We start from the raw sequence: 19,830 nt of genomic DNA, 5'->3' as shown, positions 1-19,830 counted from the left end.
TGAAAAGCATGGGATGCACTGGGATATTTCTCTCTATTGATTCTGTTTGTGGGTAACAATGATCTTTTATGAGCTGAAGAACAGACACTATCAGGGCACGGACACTGAAAATAGTGACTGACATGAAGCCAGCATGAACGAATGCAGATGACGAAAGAAAACGTTGCCTACCTCCGCATGCAGTCCAGGGCTCTAATGAAATAGTCCTTGTTAAGTTCGTGCTCGTCTCTCAACAGAGCACACTGCTCCAGTGTGACAGACATGGACGTCCTGTCTTTGGCACTTTTACAGCTGGTGAACCTGATACCATTCAGTCTGCGGCAGATCTAGCAAGAAATCCAAGACTCTTGAGCGATTTAAAAACATAAGCAAGTGGTTTACATGCTAAAATACTAATTTAAGAATAAAAGGTTTTAGAGCTGCACACTCATTTATTTTAGAACATGTAGAATTGCCCCTTGGTTTGGAATCACAGTTGGAATTAATGCTTGGGTATGATTTCTTAAATTAGTGAACTTAATAAAGACCAATTGTCAGATACAGTGATCAACCCTACAAACTCCAGTCACAAACAGGTGAGCTACCAGTGATAGGAGGAGTGGCACATCCCTCACTAATGTCCCTGCATGCCTGCATCACAGGAGCCAAGAAGACTTTCACACACTTGGGCGTTGACTAACACCCACACTCTCTTGGCTGTCTGTCAGTTGTGCACTGCCTCTTGGGATCTCCCTATCACATAGTACTGTATATTATAAAGTAAATAAGGTTTACATAATTCACTTGATTCAATGATTCTCCTGCATTCTGTAGCTGAAATGTGGGTCATACCTGCACTTGTGAATGACAAATAGATGACTTACTCTTTGAAATCTTTTGGGCAGATTTCAAAAGATAATGTTGTTTGTAACCAGCTTGCCATTTTTTTAAGTCTCAATGTAGAGAAGGCTACAGAAGGCATCTTCATATTACCAGTACTGCACTGGAGGTATCATGTCTAACTCAGTTAATGCCAATCACATCAATTTTGTAAAGTAACAGAAACCTCAGTATTGACACTAGGCTATTCTACATGTCGTTCAGGTGGGGAGCTGCGTCAGCATGCGTAGGCTGCAAATGAACAAGTCATATGTTTATTCTATGCTGAAAAGAAAAGAGAGAAAACACAACGTTTTGGCTGTGGAGCCTTTTAATTTCACAGGTGAGATACTGACATGAAGTTCTGGTTTGATCGAGACCTTGTCTATGATTCTTATAAGCTTTGTTCTTTGTTCTATTGACACCCAAAGAAGGCTCCACAGCCAAAGTGTTGTTTTCTTTCTTCTCTTTTCGGTATGGAATAAACCTTTACTTGTTCCTATTCTATATGTCTGTGACTGAAACACTTATACCCCTGGGTAATTACTTTTTTTCACTTCCAGTACATCATACAGCTGCCAGCTTTGATTTTGGCTTTAGACTTTGACAGCTGTGGGGTCAAAAGACTCAGCATCTTGTGTATTGAAAATCCAACTCTGATGACTCAAGGTGCAATGTTCATTTGCAGAAAGTGGCATTATAAATAATAAGGGCCAAATGTAATGCATTCGTTATCTAATCATTGCCAGTACCTTGAGGTGATATTAAAGTCATGAATTTCACCATCATTATTCATTACTTTAAATGCTCAAAGCACAGTTTCAAAGGTGCTTATTGTTAGCAGCTACTTTTATCTTTATAAAAATCATAGTCTCATTGCATGACATTTGTTAAAACTTACATGTGTCTGTAATCAGACAACTAAATGCACTGACATATTCATATATATTGATATACAGTACAAATACAGTTTAAGGTAACATGCAAGCTTATTAACCAATCTGCACTCAGATAAATATAAAACTAAGCATAAGTGCTTGGATGTAAGCACAGTGAGTCACTTAGCCATACATTCATTGTGTGAATCATTGTGGTACAGTGGTTTGTCATTGTCAATGCGATAAATAATATGCATTTTAATACAGCAATTCTAATATTTGGGGTATTTAAGGCAGACACAAAGACTTTTACAGATCCTAACCAATTGATGATCCTTATTTTCTTGGCTTGAGCAAGTGCAAAGCCAGATGGTTGATCCCAAAAATGAACTTCACAATCAGTATTAGTACTTGCTATTTTCATAAAATTGATTTATTCCCAGATGTTATGGATGTACCTATTTACAACATTATAAACTATTGTTTACGTGACAGTCTATGGTGATCTCACTTAAGCAAAGAACATATAATTACTTACATACTGTACAATTAAATATAGAACAAATCAAAAACACTTTTTTCTCTTTGCAGTGTTTTGGCAGCATATTCATCTAGCTGTGAAATGAATTTATTTCTTAGGTAACATCTGTTGATGTCTATCACCACACAGACTTTTGCTGCTGGAATTTTCCGTTTTATTTTCAATGGAATAATTTCTGATTAGTTATAACAAATGTAGCTCTCCATGAGATTTGTTTACAAAAATATATAATTCATTTACATCCTTGTACTTGACATCATTCAATACTAACAACTGGACAGGTCAAAATGCATTAAAAGTCATTAAAAATACAACACTTTTGTGATAAAGGGTTTTTTGTCTGTAACTTAAGTGTTAACAAATTCAACTCACTGAGAACTGTTACTGAAATGTTTTGTTGTCACTTAATTCCATGCTGTGGCATTTACGTTGAAACAAAATGTTACTTTGCTTTAAAACATCAAAAATTCAAGCTTCTTAGGAGTTCATTCCTTGTTTTTCTAAATTCTGAAGGTGCCACAAATAATGAGAAATAATGGGAAATCTTAACAGATTACAAGTTTTCTTTCATCAGGGTATTTTGCACATGTACATGGTAGATTTATACAAGGAATTAGGGAATGATCATTTTTTACAACAACAGAACACTTACTGTTCCAGCAAGCCACAGTATTTCCACATTCTTCCTCTTCTTTGTCAGAATATTCTGCTGAAGAGTTTCAAGTAATTCTTTCAAGTCAGTTTGTGTTTGGAAACAAGGTAAATCTGAAAAAGAATTTTGATATTACTAATCAGTGTGTGGTGTATGATACTTCCTGCCATTTTAACTTAATATTCCAAGAAAATATCTTTGAATGAAGGAAAAGAAAATGAATGCAAGGGAAAATTCCTCTGTTCTGTGTAAGGCTGGTTTTATATTTTTGAATGGCATTAGGCTTTAAATGCTTCTATAGTCTATTTGTAGATAAACAAAGGCTTTGGCATGACTGTATTATATATTGTACATACTGTACTGTGTTCACAATATTAAGCTAACGGTTGAATAAATATTCTCATAGGTTTGTTAAAAGACTTTCCTCTCCTGCAATCATTTGATACTTACATTGCAATGGCACCTTTTCACTTAATAACTTATAATAGCCATCTAAAATTTCAAAGTTTTTCTGGTTTATTCGCTCTTGTAAGGAGATGTCTCCAAACCTATAGAGAAAAGAAAGAAATGTCACAGTATGTTTAACATTTTTAACTGAACACATTTCATAGCTTAACCCAGTTGTACACGTGCTGTTGCTTTAAAGTGTTGTTGAAATCTCCAGATACACCAGCTCTCCAGAACCAGGGCTGCCCACCAGGAGCACATCTTATGTCTAACTTGTGTGAAAATTAATGCTTCAAATACTAACTATGCTTGCCAAAAAGAAGTACTTTATAGTACAACCTCATTCTGTACGGCAGTAAACTTCATTCTTACGAAACAAAGTGTGCTTTTATATAATTTGTCATTATGTTCAGTTACAAATAAATATATTTTGTGCTAATCAAGGTTCTCTGTTCTTTGAACAAGATCAGAATACTTCTGTTACTGTTTATGATCGCTATTCACACTTCAAAGTACAATAAAATAACTCGCTAACATGTAATACACAGAAGTAAAAAGAAATGGGAAAAGTGTACAGTAAATTGATCTAGTAAACCAAAAGTGTTTAAGAGAAGGTCTTTTTTCATAAGGTGAAGGATACCTACCTGGAGGTGAATGAAGTTTGATACTATATTCGGGTTTTTAACACAATGTAACTACGGCTGAACTGAACACAGTGACATTCAACATTAAAATATTGCCCAGCAAACTTATTTGAAAGGAGATACTGTACCTTTCTGCTAGCGTCTGTTGTTGGTTGATCCCAATGTTAAAGAGCACTGGATACACTTGTAATGGCTTGCCTTCTTTGATCTCATTTGGTAATGCCTCAAAAATCTCATGTGGTAATGGCACTTCTACAGTATAATAATCCCTGGTAGAAGGGAAAAAATGTTTGAAATATGTCTGAACACATGAACAAATCTCATTTATCTTTCTAATATTTCATTCCATTTATAACAGTTCGGTGCAAAGAGGCGTCTCATATACTGTATCACGATGTTAAATCTACCAAGAATTTCTACCAAGAAGGCTCATTTCGTTACATCAAATGCAAGTTTGTGTTTGGTAGCTTCGGCTCAACCCACTCGACAGCTTCGAGCAAAAGCAGAAGTGCTTTCAAAAAACAGCTTTTATTGCATATCAAAGTTAGGTAAGATTAGTACTTGTCCTTATAGAAATAATGCAACAGAAAAACAAAAAACAGATCATCTGCACAACTGACACTCCTGAAAGAAAAAAAAAGTAAAATAAAATTGTAAATGAATCTGAGGCAAGTATGCAATCTTAAAACAGAGTGTATATGTTCAATATGACAGGTACCAAACATTTTACCGGCAAGAAAAAGTTTTGCCTTGTTATCATTCTCCTGCTTCCTTTGCTGCTCATTTTCCTCCTTCACACAACTGTGGTTGAACCAGATACCTAGAAATAGGAGGAATGCATCACTTCTGATCACCTCCTCAAGGATCACTTTTTGTCTTGTCTTTTACAGGCGGAGAAGACATTCTATTTCTCTGTCACCTCATCAGGGTCTAACACTGCTGAAGTGTATGGAGGAGGCTGGCCTGCTCCCCTCCGCACAAAGGAATCCTCTGCTACAGGGTGTATAGAACAGAGCTGCTTTTTGTTTCTTTTGCATTTAGAAGAGCAGTCCATTCATGACAATTCTGAGCCAGAGAGTGTGAATCTGGATCCATATCAGAGCTTCTGATTCCATTTCAAAGAGGCCTTTTAAAATGTCAACAGCTCGCCATTAAACACTTTTTTTGGGGAGGCATTTATCTGGTCACGTGGCTCGCCGATTCCAACTGCAACAGATTCAAAGTAGCAAAGACTCTGGGCACAAGGGCATGACAACCCTTGTCAGCATCCAAGTTCCAGTTTTTTTGTACTTTCATCTAATCCACAGAAGTTTCTTCAGGTTGTTCCAGAGAAATGGATTTAGTTTCAAAGCATGGTGCTGGGAGACCGTCCAGGTTTCAGAAACATACAGTACAGCAAGGTTGGGAGTACTATTGGTCCACAGATTTTCAGCTTTAGGGGCAAAAAAGCCACACCTGCCTTAGCTTTTCTGGTATTTACTTAAACGTCAATGTGCCAACTTTGTGAGAGCTTACTGCCAAGGTAGGTAAACTTCCCCTTAACAGGGAGTTCTTAGTCGTTGACTGTTACACCTGGCTCGCAGTGGGAGTTTCCTTTCCTGGAAACATTCCCCTCAATTTTTTTTACACACTAAGCAAACTGGAGTGTCTCAGTAGCACAAATATGTTTGTATCAATGCACTGAGTAACTTGAGCATTCTTGAAAAATATATTAAAAATTGATTGTTCACTTGTAACCTAGTCTAACTTCATTTACAATGGCATAAGAATAATTCAAATTTGAACACTTAAATTCTATTAATGTATTAATGTTTGCTTAAATCCTACATTTATACACTGGGCTTACCGAACAACATAACTTTGATGTTTTTTTTTCAGTTCTCAAATAGCAGATTTTGATTAAATGACCAAACAACACTGCACTTCCAAAGAAATAACTAGTGAAATAAAAACATACTGGTATGGTGAATTCCAAGCCATGAACCACAAAGTCAGTCAGCGTGTCACCTTAATACATACTGTATGCATTTGAGTGGTCTGTCACTATCTTGTAGATGTACAGTCAAAGACGCCTGCACAGTCCACTATTCAGTCGCTTGCCCCACAGAGCTTTTCAGTAGCAAAGTCACCTTTTGTTTCTTCCTCCACTCTTCAAATCAGCTCTTCTATTCTCAGTCAATCGCTAATCACCTTTCATAATGATACACTGCAGCCTTATAAATTAAATACTAGAATATTCGACCTAAGTAATTCTGTGCTGAAAATCACCTTTCACCTAGTCATCTTTCTCTAATCACATTCCACCTCCTTTGCTCTCACACCCATTAAACCATAAAAAATCTGGATTAAAATCAAATAAAGCACTTACTCAGACATATATGTGTTTTATGTGTTTCGCTTCTAGAGATTGACATCTTTCCAGGTTGCTCACAATGATGTGTAGCAAGCTCTCACATAACTGTAATGTTATGCTTTTCAATCTATTTTGTAGAGCGGAATTGCTTCTTATTCATCTTCTAACCGTTTTCTCGGCAAGCAATGGGTACAAGACGGAGTGCACTCTGGACAGGACGCCGGTCCATCACAGGGAAGACACAGACACGCAGAGACACAAGTTTCCCAGAAGTCAATTAACCTGCAATTACGTCTTCGGCCTGTTGGAGGAAACTAGTGCACCTGGAGGGAATCCACGTGAACAAGGGAGGAACATACAAACTCCATGCAGATAATACCCCAGGAGCTGAAACCAGTGCCACAGTGCTGTGAGGCAGCAAAGCTAACCACTGCACCACCTTTGCCTTGTACACGTCAGCTAGAAAACAGAATTAACTAGCGAATGATAATGATTAATGGAACCTTGCTAGAATTGCACAGATACTGTATCTCTGAGATTTTAAGAGCCCATGAATCATTCAGCAAAACCGCCATCTAGTGGACAGCAAGTTTTTTTTACTGAACGCTACTGGGAGAATTCACTTTAAATGTACTAAAACTGACAGATGGGTACACTCACCAAGGTTAGTATTATTTTATGCTTCAAAAAATAATTGTTCTGCTACTTGCTTGACCTAAATATGATTTCAATGTAATTAATCTAATATTAATGATAAATCTGGAATGCTCATTTACTCTGTATGACAACTTTTAAATCAAGTACTGCAAAAAAAAAAGAATAATAATAAGTACAATAATTTCAAACTAAAGATCCTTAGGCCATTAATGTTAGCTTAGATGAATTCCTGTCAATTATGACTTCAGTAACTAGGAATGAGTATTCTTCGTGTCCCAAAAAGAACTTTTCAGCATGTTAATTCACTTTCCATTATGATATTTCTAGTGATATTGTTCTATACTGTATATTTGTCGAGAATACAGGGCTCTGCAGACATTTCCTCCATACAGCTCTGTGTGTGTGATCCTATTTAACCTCCTTGTCCTGTCTGTGTGTGAGTTAGGATGGCAAGTGAGGGTGTGCTGTCTTGTCGGCACCTGACATCAGAGAAATTTCTTGTAATTTCCACAGCAGAATACAGTTTCCTCTATACTGTAACAATTCTGGTATCCTTGAAATAATTGGGGATTACATCTTCACTGTGCACCATGCTTAAATATTTCAAACCCCACTGTTTTGTTGTTCATTTATGTGAAGGCTTTCGTCCCCTTATTATGAGTTGGCAGAGCTCCAAGCTCATCTCTAAGTAGAAGTTGTGAGATGGAACTGAGGACACTTTTTTTGACAGTGGATTTTTGATTGCACACACAGACACAAACACACATACTCACACCAGGGACAATTTTCACCAAAGCCAATACACCTACCAACATGTCTTTGGACTTTCTAAGGAAACTGGAGCACCTGAAGGAAACCAACCAAATTAACCCAGAGGCCCAACACCTGTAGGCAGTTATGATCTCTATGTAGTTAAATGATTCCCACAGCTCTGGAGTGACAATATTCAACAACTCTTACCGCCTTCCACTGACAACAGGCTGCAGATCACTAGGATCCTCAGACTTTGCTTCTGTGATTTTGAATGTCACTCTCTGCAGATCTGAAATGCCAACTTCCATATCCTCCAGCATTCCAATTTCTTCACCTAGACAAATAAAAGATCACTGTTATGTCTAACATAATGAATAAATTATCTTTCGTCTTCATAATTGGCACATGTTTCACTAAATGCGATTTTTGCACTGACAATGTGGTCTAGTCCTTACATATCCAAGAAGGAAAATGTGGCACCAATGGATATCAAGACAGGACATAAAAAATGCATATTAAAAAACAACTTATTTATAATACAAAACATAAGATTACTGCTCATCTGAGTGTTTTTGTGGTGGAAAACACACAAAATAGACCTGACTGGCCAAGAAGACTCCAGGGCAAATTCAAGTTTGGGATCTCTCATGCCTACAATGAATGGAGGCTTATTGTTATGTGTTATATTTTGTAATATATTTTACAATAAATCTAAGTATTTATCAAGTGTGAGAAAACTGCAAAGAATTGTGAGAAAATATTTAGAATGGTTGATGGTTGACAATACCCCATTGAAAATAATCAAGTCAGATGAAATGAACCCCTGAGGTTTGCAAAATGGTAATTAGATATTTTTAAAACCCATCACTATGGCTTTACACGGAACTGGTACGGTTCTCAGAAAACTTTTAGTTATGTGAACAAGTGTTTACATGACTAGACTAAATGACATGACACTAAAATACAGCAAATCACTAATTAGATAAGAGTAACACTCAATCCTGACAACCCCCAGTAATTTGTTTGGCATTAATACTAGTAATGTTGACATTTTCCTTTACCAAGCAGGAACTTCATATAATCTTAAGACGAAATCTTGTCATTTTTATTTCCTCTGCCACATGATGTACCGCACACACAGCAGATGTACAAACAAAATGTGTTTCCAATATTTCAATATAGAATTAGCATCTATTGATTAAAATGCTCAAGCATCCCCAGGCTCAAGCAGGCTGACCTTTTTACAATTTTGAGAAAAGAAACAAAACATCTCCATAAATATAACAAGTACTTACTTTGAATTAGAAAACTCTTAACAGTGAGAAGCGTGAATTTATGGAACAGGGCTTTAAAAAATTCTAATTAGTAAGTTGTCTCTCTTCTTACTGCCTGCTCCAGTAAAGTAAACAGAGGTTTATTTTTTTTCCTATGAATATCATCTTCATCTTCTAAATGCTTACATCTGGTGAGGTTCATGGAGCCAACAGGCTGAGCAGGACAGAGCACACTGCCCTTTTCCCAACAACAGTCTCCAGCTCCTCCTGAGGAGATATTGTCACGGACGTCCAAAGGGACTAACCGTGGGGAGTAGGAGAGCGGAAAAAGACCCATATGCGTAGCGGCGAGACGGGAAAAAGGCCCAGGCTCATTAGTGCAAAGAGTTCACGAATGCCGTATAGAAACCTATGCCCTCAGGGAGCGGACGTGGGGCGCCCTGGTACTAGGCGGGTCTCAGGAAATCTGAACATCAATGCTGAGCGAGGACAGACTGCAAGACCCGGAAATATATAGCCCAAGGGAAAGAGAGGGGGACAGGAAGGACAGGAGACCGGAAACCAGGGACAGGACAGAGAGGGAGCGCCCTCTGGCTGCAGAGGGCGTGACAGATATAATCCCTCCAGCATATCCTGTGTCTGCCCTGGACTCTTTTCCCAGTGGGCTTTACCCAGTACACCAGTGGGAGGCACCTGGGGAGGACTGGCTCCTCTCGATCCAAAAGAGCATTGAATGCACTCTGCGGTTCTCCCTGACTGTTGAGCTCCTCACCCTGGCATGAAGAGTAAGCCCAGCAGCCCTGCAGAGAAACCTAATATCTGCCACTTGTACCTGTGATCTCAGTCTTTTGGTCACTATCCAACGCTCATGACCACAGGTGAAGATAGGGATGAATTACTAGGGGGAAAATACCTTTCCATAGCACTAGTTATTATGTTGTCTCTCACATCATATTTTCATATTTTCTTTACTTATGCAACTTTTCAGGTCTGGTCTAAGAGTTTGTGGCATCAATAGGCCCCGATACTCACTGTAGGTGCTGAGCAGGCTTTCAAACTGTGCAATCAGCCCAACGAGATGAAGCTGCTGCAGGAAGCCTTTGTCCTTGAGACCCGCGTAAAGTCGCATTACAAACCCACAGGCCAAGGCAGCAAGCTGAGTGGAGAAGAAAAAACAACTAATCAGCAGAAGTAACTTTATTCAGAGGACGCCTGGTGGATAATTTTGTAGTATAATGATAAACTATGATGAAATAACTGTGCTACAGAATTAACACATGACTGTTCTTCAGAGGGAGACTGACTTGCATAGTTGAATTTCTTGATTTCACTTAAAATGTTAATATACAGTATACCCCTGTCTTTACAATAGAAGACAATAAAGATTTCTTAGTTTTATGAACACAAAGGTAAAGTGGGACAGAGGCAAGGATTCTGTCCTCACGGCTACATTACAACTAATCAACACTAAACTGTTGGTGTTAAAATGAGGTTTTCTAATCCATACACAAAAGCACAAAATATTTGACAAGAGTGGGTACATGGAGGGATACTTGATCTGAAGCAGGAATTAGTGACTAAGAAAACAGAGGACAAAATAACTGTAAAACAACATAGAGCCAATCAATAAATAACTCAGTACACTCAACCATTAATTATCAGAAAACCACTTATTCTTGGTTAGGGTCACAATAATTCTTGCCTGGAAGCATGGGAGTGCACCGTGGTAGGAACACCAGGCCATTAATTCATAAATACATACAGTAAACAAAAACATATACACTGAGTTCAGAAACACCAGGCGGCATTTTGAAATCTGAAGTAATATAAGAGTACAAACTGAGAAATGGGAAAACATTATCAAGAATAACACAAAAGATGAGGTGCTCCTGTTGCAGAAAATAAAAGCACAGCAATAATATTCAAAGGAACAGGTAATGGGTTTATTCCACACCCGAAGAAGGCTCCATGGCCGAAACATTGTGTTTCCTTTCTTTTCAGCATGGAAAAAAACCCGTTACCTGTTCCTTTGCAGCCTACAAATGCTGACCCAGCTATCTTCTTGAACTAATAATATTCAAATAAGAGTATTTGGGAAACAGGAAACTTTCTCCTGCACAGAAGCATTTTATAAGGTGAAAAGGCATTTGAAAGCTTAAGAGGATATTTATGCAGTGGCTGAGGCTCATTTTAACTGTTATTAGGGTGCCAACGGAAATGAAAATTACAATAATTACAGATGGTATTATAATAAAGTGATTATATTAAGTGCAATTATTAATTCAAAGACTGCAAAAATATGTTGGTGTTTTTCCATTTTCATAGACCACTTGTTAAAACAAAGTCTTGGGTTAAAGCATGATTCAGTCTTGCACAACCTGGTAGCAGCCTGATTTCTACCTGGTTGTACAGTCGACGGGGTGGAGTTAGCGCCATTAAGGGCTGGAACACCGTGCAAGAAGAAAAGAAATGCATTACTCAAGATAAGCAGATAAACAATTAATTGTTTATCACAATAATTTGACCTCTTCTCTACAAAAACAAACTGAAAAAAAGCTGGTTTCAAGCATTATGAATTATTTCATAAATGTTCCCATCATGTTCCCATCATGTTTACTTTTCTTTTTTTCTTACTTAGACTTCACAAGAAGAGGCAAATGTACTGTACTGTATATACTGTAACTATGAGGAAAAAATAAGTGTTTTGAAATCTCATAATAAAAACAAATAATAGTCCCCTTTGGAACTGCAAAAGACATTCACTGGACATTATCCTCTTTCACCCACTATATTTTTCAGGCACACTATGACCCTAGTTGACGTTCTCCCAGTGTCTATATCCTGCATGATTCAGAGAGCTTCACTCTCTGGAAGAATGCCGAATTCACAAGCTAAACTTCTGCAGTTATTTTTGCAGTTCTTCTGATTTATTCTTTTAGTCTCCCCCAGTATTTCCTCCTTCTCTGCTTTATGTTTACATGAGGTCTGAGTGGCAATGCAAAAACTAAGAGTAAAACTTTCTAAAAATGTATTGAATGCCTTCAGCTACAATACCACATTAATGCAATCAAAAGAATCATGAACAGTGGTCTGTCCTGGTAGCTTTCTTACGTCCTGGTTTGTTGTCCTTTGTGTGGTTTCTGTTATAGTCTTTTCTTCTGTCATATAGGTGTACCACTACGTTCTGATCCATAGAAACTTTGCTTTTTCTCTTTTAACCAGGAATCTTAGGAATTAGTGTTACAGTATTTCTTCATATATAACATTCACCAACAGGTGGGTACATAAACTTTGATGCTAATAAAATGAATACCCCTGTTGAAAGATTTTCTACATGTCTTGCTCCCATACAAAACTTCCTCCATTTTCACTCTCACAATACAGCCCATTTTAAATCACAAAATTATGTTTAAACATGTCTTCAGCTTTACTAGTGTCTTTATATTTTAATAAAATGAGAAAATTGAATACATTTAGACCAAAAAGCTTTGGGAAGCCACTAGAACTGTATATTATAAATTTCATATTACATTGATATACAATAGGGCCTTCACATTTGTGTGAACCGTTGGAAATAGCCAAATTCACATATGCTGTAGCAAAGTCCACCCCATACTGTTGCATAATGCACTACACTATAAAGTGTGTATGGTTAAACACATAAATAACCCTTCATTATATGATAAGAACAGTATTAATGGACTGGCATTAAGTTAATTAAAATAACATTAAATTAACAGTCTTCGCAAACTTATAGTAGTCAGCTAAAATAAACAAGATGAATCCCTTCTCTGTGTCCAGTGGATGCCTCTGTGATTAGCATGCCCCACTGTAATGAAAAACTGTCAGAGAGCCTTTAAACTCATCTCTAGCCTGTCATTCCTCGAGCTGCCGACACAGAACCTGCAGCGATTGGTAAAAGACAAAAACAAGACCAAGCTGAGAAGTGGAGATGGGTAGTGGATACTTGGGCAGACAACCTTTGACTCTGTTTTATCCTGTTCTGTTTTCCATCCATACTGTATAAGATCCTGTCAGCCAGGACAAATTGCAAATAAGCAATTTTGGGTGAATTTTCATTTGTTGAGACCCTACGGTATTGTTAAACCTTTTTTTTCCATTTCAGAAAAAAATCATATATGGAGAGAATGCTGATTTTTATTATTATTATTTTCATGAAGCCAATAGTGGTAAGAGCACCAGCTATGACAAATAACACACATAGAGAGAGAGAAGAGAGGTTTAAACATCAGCAGGTTTTTAAGCACACTGTATCACTGTCATCCAGAACAGTCAGTTCTGGCCAGCATTATGTGGGAAGCACCTACTGCTTGGCTGAAGACCAAATCTCGTCTCTGCTTGAGCAACAGGCCTTGAGGAATACTGCAGGCTGCCTCCTGCAGCAGAACAAAAGTCATGGATTTCCGGGCTCGATCCACCACTTCTGTGACACAGTCCTTCAGTGTGACCACTAGAGGGTAGAGCTGCTCCTGCCAGTCCCCTTGAAGAGCAAACACAAAATAAGGCTTTGGTGACTACAACTGCTTTAAGCTGTGCAGTCATGACAGTAAAAACAGCATCCTGCACCACAACCGGTTAAAGATGTTCAAAACAGATCCTATCATAAACTGTGGTCAGGCACCATACCCATAAAATAAATCAGAACAGCATCCACACATTGAACCTGCTTGCTCAAAGAGTGGTTCACTGCTAAAGCTTTTCTTATACCATAATAGAGTACATGGAATCATAATAAATGGAATTCACATCAAAAGACTGACCTTAATTTACAGAACTGAATTTCCTTAGATTCACTGGTAATTGCTTATTTAAAAATGTCCTTTTCTGTTCACTGAGGGGTTTCAGTGTGGTTTAACCCAGCTAAGCCTAGAAAGATCTTTATCTCTGACATTGTTTTCTGTGGAAGAGATTTAGACAATAAAAGGCAATGGATAATAAATTAATAATTTAGACAGGGGTTTACCAACGGAAGAAAGACACTGCTCTATATTAAATAGAAATAGCAAGGAATAGGCAACCGTGTTTAAGGTATTAGCAGCACTTAAGATAAAAACAAATCAGCAGGGGTTGATACTAATAGGGTCTAACAGCGGTACATAAGGTAACAAGAGATGCTATTTATTGGCCATTAAAAAACAGTCACTCAAGACTTTTCCTATTGACTACACAATTGCTAATGTACTGTAACTTTGACTACAATAATACATGATTTGGGTTCCACTCAAACTTATAGTCAAATGGAGACACTCTTGAAGTTGGTTTAAATTTGATAAAGTTACCTTTTACATAGAAGATTCAAATTTCCCCAGCTGTGGTCCATATTCCAAACCAGTTCACCTGAGACTGTGGCTTTCTAAATCAGCAGGGCACAGTGATTTAAAATTGTGTTCTGGGATGGCCGCTAGTGGTCATTTTCTGTAATTACTCCCTTAAAAACCAGGCCATCACAATTTAATTTAGATTGCAATTTTGGTCACCACATTACCAATAAGTATTGCTGCTCTAGAATAAGTCCAAAGAACGACTAGATACATGGGCTGAAATGAATATCCTACACTGACAGGGTAAAAGAATCAATAATTTTCAGGTCTGAAAGGATAAGATTATAAAAGAAGACCTGATTCAAATATTCAGATTCATCAAAGGCACTTACAAAGCCAACTACGACATGCTCAGAATTATTACTGAATGTTCTGACATGTAGAATGTATTGCTACACTTTCTAGTCCCATGTGAATAGGTGATTTCAAGCTATCTCCTCTATTTAGAGTTAAAATGACTAAACTATTACCTGTAGAATGCACAAAATACTGTTATTAAAGACTTGGCTGTCGTTCACAGCACTTTAGTCACAAATTACAACAAACCTAACATAAATAAGTACCCCTTGGAAGATTGATACCACATTTTCAATTCAAATGAAACACAAGAGTGTGACCTGTTTGAAGTTCAAGAGCTATGATTTCTATTCTTCTTTGTCAGACAGGATCACTCAATTACTGTAAGTTTCAAAGAGTCCGCATCACGAATGACATGAAGTCATATGCATATACTCAAGACTGGTCCCACCTGACAAGATGCAGCCTGTGGAGTGAATAATGAGAGAGCTCCTGTGTTCTCTGGAGCTGTGGAGAATTTGAGTGGTACTGTACATTTTCAGCCCTCACTCACATTTCCAGTATGATGCCTTGATGCCTGAACAGCTCCAGTCCTGAAGAACCGCAGTATCAGCAGGTTTTCCTTCCTGCTTTTATTTTAATAATTGAGCAGATCATTTGCTTAATTTTACCAGTTTAACACTTTTCAAAGCTATTGATAATTTAAGGAGACCTAGAAAACCTGCTGGATTTTGGCCCTCAAGGCCTGCAGTTGTGCTCCAATGCTCTATGCTGTGCTGTAGCACGGCGCTGGCAGTCTGGGTCTTGAAGGGCCAGTGTGTCTGCAGATTTTCTTTCCTGCTCAGCCCTAAGCCTACATTAGGAACAGGAAAAGGTTTATTCCATGCTGAAAAGAAAAGAAACAAATGTTTCAGCTGTGTAGCCTTCTACAGTTGTTTCAAGATGTATGGAATTAACCTTTACCTGTTACTTTGAAGCCTATGTATTGCTGATGCAGTTGGGTACTTGGATATCTTAATCTATATTAGCTCACTATTGGCTAAAGAGAACCAACGTGACAACTTTTCTCAGCAATTCAGGTGCAGGTGGTTCAGAAAAATCTAGAAAGACAGCAGACACACACTCTGACCCTCCAGAACCAGGACTGCCCACTCCTGCTCTAAAAACTAATAACTATTAGAAGTGAAAGAGTGGTCAATAATTATCTGTGTGGCCTACTCACTCCTTGCCATTCACCTGCACACTTGAAGAAATTTCTTTCAGTTGTGGCACATCCTCATTTGGAAGCATCCTGCTATTTTCTAGTTAATATATACTGTACAGTAGAGAAGAGCAAGTGCATCTCTAGTCTAGATTCAGGTGCTGGTGTGTCAAAAAAATCTAGAAAAACTGCAGACACACAGGGTCAGAGGGTTTGAGGGTCAGAGTGTGTGTCTAGAAGGACCAGCACCTGAATATAGACTACAGATACCACTCTAACCTCTGCTTTACCAGCTATTTTTCACACAACCGCTGTAAAATCTGTTGCAAAATGTTTTCAATAGATTTATCTAAATATGAGCCACTCTCCATTCCTCTACTCCTCTCATCCTCTATTCCTCCACAGGAATATTTCATTTGGAAATGTCAAATACTTGAGTAACTAAAAGAAACCTAACATGCAGCTATCCTAGTACAGTATACTGCATATTTCTTTTAAATAACTTCATTTTATAAATTAAATTAATCCTTAGCTGCCCTTTTACCAGATTTGTTTTTTGGTTACAGCAACCTCATTGACTTGAAAGGGGACAATACATTTTTTTTAAAACTCACCCTTTCATAAAAGTCCAAGTTTACATCTAAACACCTACACATAAAAAAGCAGAATGCGAATTAAATGAAAGCATCGAATCACATACAGATACAGTATATGGTTTAGAGTGAACTTTTTGCTTTGCACCAGAAACGTTTGTTTGCTAACTGGCTTATAAACTGACACAAAACCTTCTCCTCTAATGGCTTTGAGAGACTGTCTATTTATCTAATTTCCTGAAATTTGCTGATAAGTACTCTTGTTACTAATAGTGTTAAGTTTGCTACTTAACATAGACTTTGCAGCCAGCCTCTCTCTTTTTACACCACTGAAAAGCAGAAGTGACACTGGACCATCCCTGTGAACTAAGGCTCTTACACCTCACTTCACAAGTACTACAAAAAGCCAGCCTTGTATTTCTACCAGGTGCTATGCTTCCTTAAAAATGTAATATGAATAACAAGCTATTTTTGTTATCGCTGGACTTCAAAACAACATAGAAGCAAACTTCTAAGTAGATGATAAAAGTTAAACTCAGTTAAAATTCAAGGACTTGACCAACTGTATAGTACCTACAAGAATTAGTTTACTTAACCACAGTTTAAAACTTCATCTAATGGTTCTGTTTACAAGCATTGAAATGTATATACTATACTGCAAGGAAGAACAGGTTTCCTTTCTACTTTATTAAATTTCAAATTGTTTTTGGTCAAGTATGATGTATTCCTGCATTACGGGAGAAGGAAAAACTCAAAGAAAGCACCTATTTGTACTGGATGAAAGAAAGAAAATATTCATGTTTTCTTTATGTCTAATTTATGGACAATTTTAATTTATTCTGAAATGATGGCCAACATGTTATGGATTTATTTGAATTGTAATTACTTGACTGCTCAGGCTTTATATGACTAAATTTACACAAAAAAAAACATTCATAATTTGAAAACATTGGACTTGGACAAAATCAATTTGAAAATGCAGTTTTATAAATATAAAGAGCTATTACTTTTTAGTAATTACTAAGCAGATACAAAATGTTGCTCAAATACTGTATAAAAATAAGTTCAGATGAAACAATGGTGAGGCAGGCAAGTCAGAAGTGCAATGTCTGTGCACTAAACAAAGTGTAGGTGAGGAAACTTTGATGACAGTAAAGAAGGAATGCCACTGAGCGGAGAGCAGTATCGATCAGTGGTAGAAGTTCACAGCCGTGTGAGACGGATCACAAGTGTTGGCTAAATGGATGTATCTTGAGGAGATGCCAAAATGAGTTCTGATTTCAGGGGGTAGTTTATTATACTAGTAAGGATTAGGGGACAAGAATGAACAAGCCCTGGTGGTGGGGGAAAGGAGATGAGGAACAGTTAGTTCTCTGGAAAGGATGAGCGGAGAGATCAGGAGAGATGAGGGACTCAATCAATTCAATTAGAAAATGATCAAAACACTTGTTAAATGTGTTTTTGCAGATTCCACATATATAAAAACTCAAAATTACAGAAGCAGTGTTTACTGTAGGTTTGAGCATGCTATTAAATCTGCACAGGTTTTAGTTTGAGAAAAGTGGACTATGTTAAATAGCCAGCAGAGGGCGATGTTATCCAGATCTACAGTACTTTGCCAGCTACTGTGTTATTCTGCATTTTGAAGATAATAGCATTGTTAAAGTATTTAACAGCACACGTTTTCCAACAGACAGGGAAAAGAAACATAGTTTAATACCTGCTGTTAAAAGAGCCCTTTTGATGATATGTAATAGGCAGTTTTTACCAGGAATTTAAACAGCAATTTACAGCACATTTGCAAGCTTTTTTTTCCTGTCCTAGCCAAGTTAACAAGCTACTTCCACACAGTGAAATAAAGCAGAAAGAAAAATTAAAATCCCCCTGGATCCTCATATGTCATCAGAAAAAGTTTTTAAAATATTTTTAAATGAAAACAATGATCATTCCCTCTAAAAACTCTACATTCTGAAACTTTCACTACTAGTCCAAATGTAAAATAAATTTCTATTATTGTAGTAGAGTGCTTCATATAAGTGTTAGATAAAGACTTATTCACACATTGTTTTCAGTCTCTGCATTATTTCTGGCTTTTTGCTTTACCCATTTTAATCAGAATGCTGTCATGTGTAGAGGGGTCTTTTTAGCTGAGACCAAGTTTTCATGCAAAGCCATCACTTCATAGAAACTGCCTGCTAGGAAAACGCTGACTGTGGTCTAAATTAATGAACCCAAGATTTATTTGTTTAAAATATGTTCCCAACTCAATAACATTAATTGCATACATGCAATTTGCTATTTCACATTTTCAGTTCTGAACTAGCATGTTTCCTATAGAGATAATATATTATCTTACTTTTAAAAATATCCCAAAAATAATATATTTATGCTAAAATTATAAATGAACATTTAATCAATACAACCAAACAGTTCAGTCTCACTTTTTACCTGACAATAACTGTTACAGAAAAAAAGTCCTCCTCCTGCAATAACATTAGTACACCTGATTGAAGTTGCAAAGTAATTTTTATTGAAACATCTAAAAAAACAAACATTTACTTCTTATAGATTTCAGCCATAATTCAAATAAATCCATCAGTGAGAAGGAAACAAATTCATTTTTACAGCACATATACCTAAATATAGGCCTAGTTTACTTACCTGTTTTTAATGTTAACTAGTGGATTCGCTAGACGTACATATTTGCCAGAAGAAATACATATATTTCATACAAACCCATACAGGAGTTAATTAAACAGTCAGTCAATCAATTCATCCACCCACCTATCCCCTTTTTATCTATCCAGCCATCCAACCTCCCACTAATCAACCAACCTATCCATTGAACAATTGACCCTTCTGTCCATCCACCAATTCACCCATCACTCACCTATCCCTCCATCCACTAATTCACCCATCACTCACCCATCCCTCCATCCACCAATTCATCCATCCCTCAACCATCCCTCCATCCACCAATTCACCCATCCCTCACCCATCCCTCCATCCACCAATTCACCCATCTCTCAACCATCCCTCCATCCACCAATACACCCATCTCTCAACCATCCCTCCATCCACCAATTCACCCATCCCTCACCCATCCCTCCATCCACCAATTCACCCATCTCTCAACCATCCCTCCATCCACCAATACACCCATCCCTCACCTATCCCTCCATCCACCAATTCATCCATCCCTCAACCATCCCTCCATCCACCAATACACCCATTCCTTTACCCATCCCTCCATCCACCAATTCACACATCCCTCAACCATCCCTCCATCCACCAATTCATCCATCCCTCTACCCATCCCTCCATCCACCAATTCACCCAT

At 37.5% G+C, this 19,830-nt stretch overlaps 1 protein-coding gene across 12 annotated transcripts in view; it reads right to left on the bottom strand.

The window, feature by feature from the left end:
- The window catches only part of inpp4b (inositol polyphosphate-4-phosphatase type II B), a 406,779-nt gene that overhangs the window by 26,471 nt on the left and 360,478 nt on the right, over positions 1-19,830 (bottom strand). For 11 of the 12 annotated variants that reach the window (XM_069188912.1, XM_069188909.1, XM_069188913.1 and 8 more), the window contains 7 exons: positions 13,386-13,558; positions 10,090-10,213; positions 7,991-8,117; positions 4,149-4,289; positions 3,380-3,477; positions 2,930-3,042; positions 172-326 (listed from right to left, as the gene is read on the bottom strand). In XM_069188912.1, coding sequence (XP_069045013.1) covers positions 172-326; positions 2,930-3,042; positions 3,380-3,477; positions 4,149-4,289; positions 7,991-8,117; positions 10,090-10,213; positions 13,386-13,558 — 931 coding nt within the window. The remainder of the gene's footprint in view (positions 1-171; positions 327-2,929; positions 3,043-3,379; positions 3,478-4,148; positions 4,290-7,990; positions 8,118-10,089; positions 10,214-13,385; positions 13,559-19,830) is intronic. The other variant, XM_069188926.1, reaches the window with a different exon arrangement.

Source organism: Lepisosteus oculatus, chromosome 1 (assembly GCF_040954835.1).
Source record: "Lepisosteus oculatus isolate fLepOcu1 chromosome 1, fLepOcu1.hap2, whole genome shotgun sequence".
Classification (NCBI taxonomy): domain Eukaryota; kingdom Metazoa; phylum Chordata; class Actinopteri; order Semionotiformes; family Lepisosteidae; genus Lepisosteus; species Lepisosteus oculatus.
This window is presented reverse-complemented; position numbering and strand designations above follow the sequence as displayed.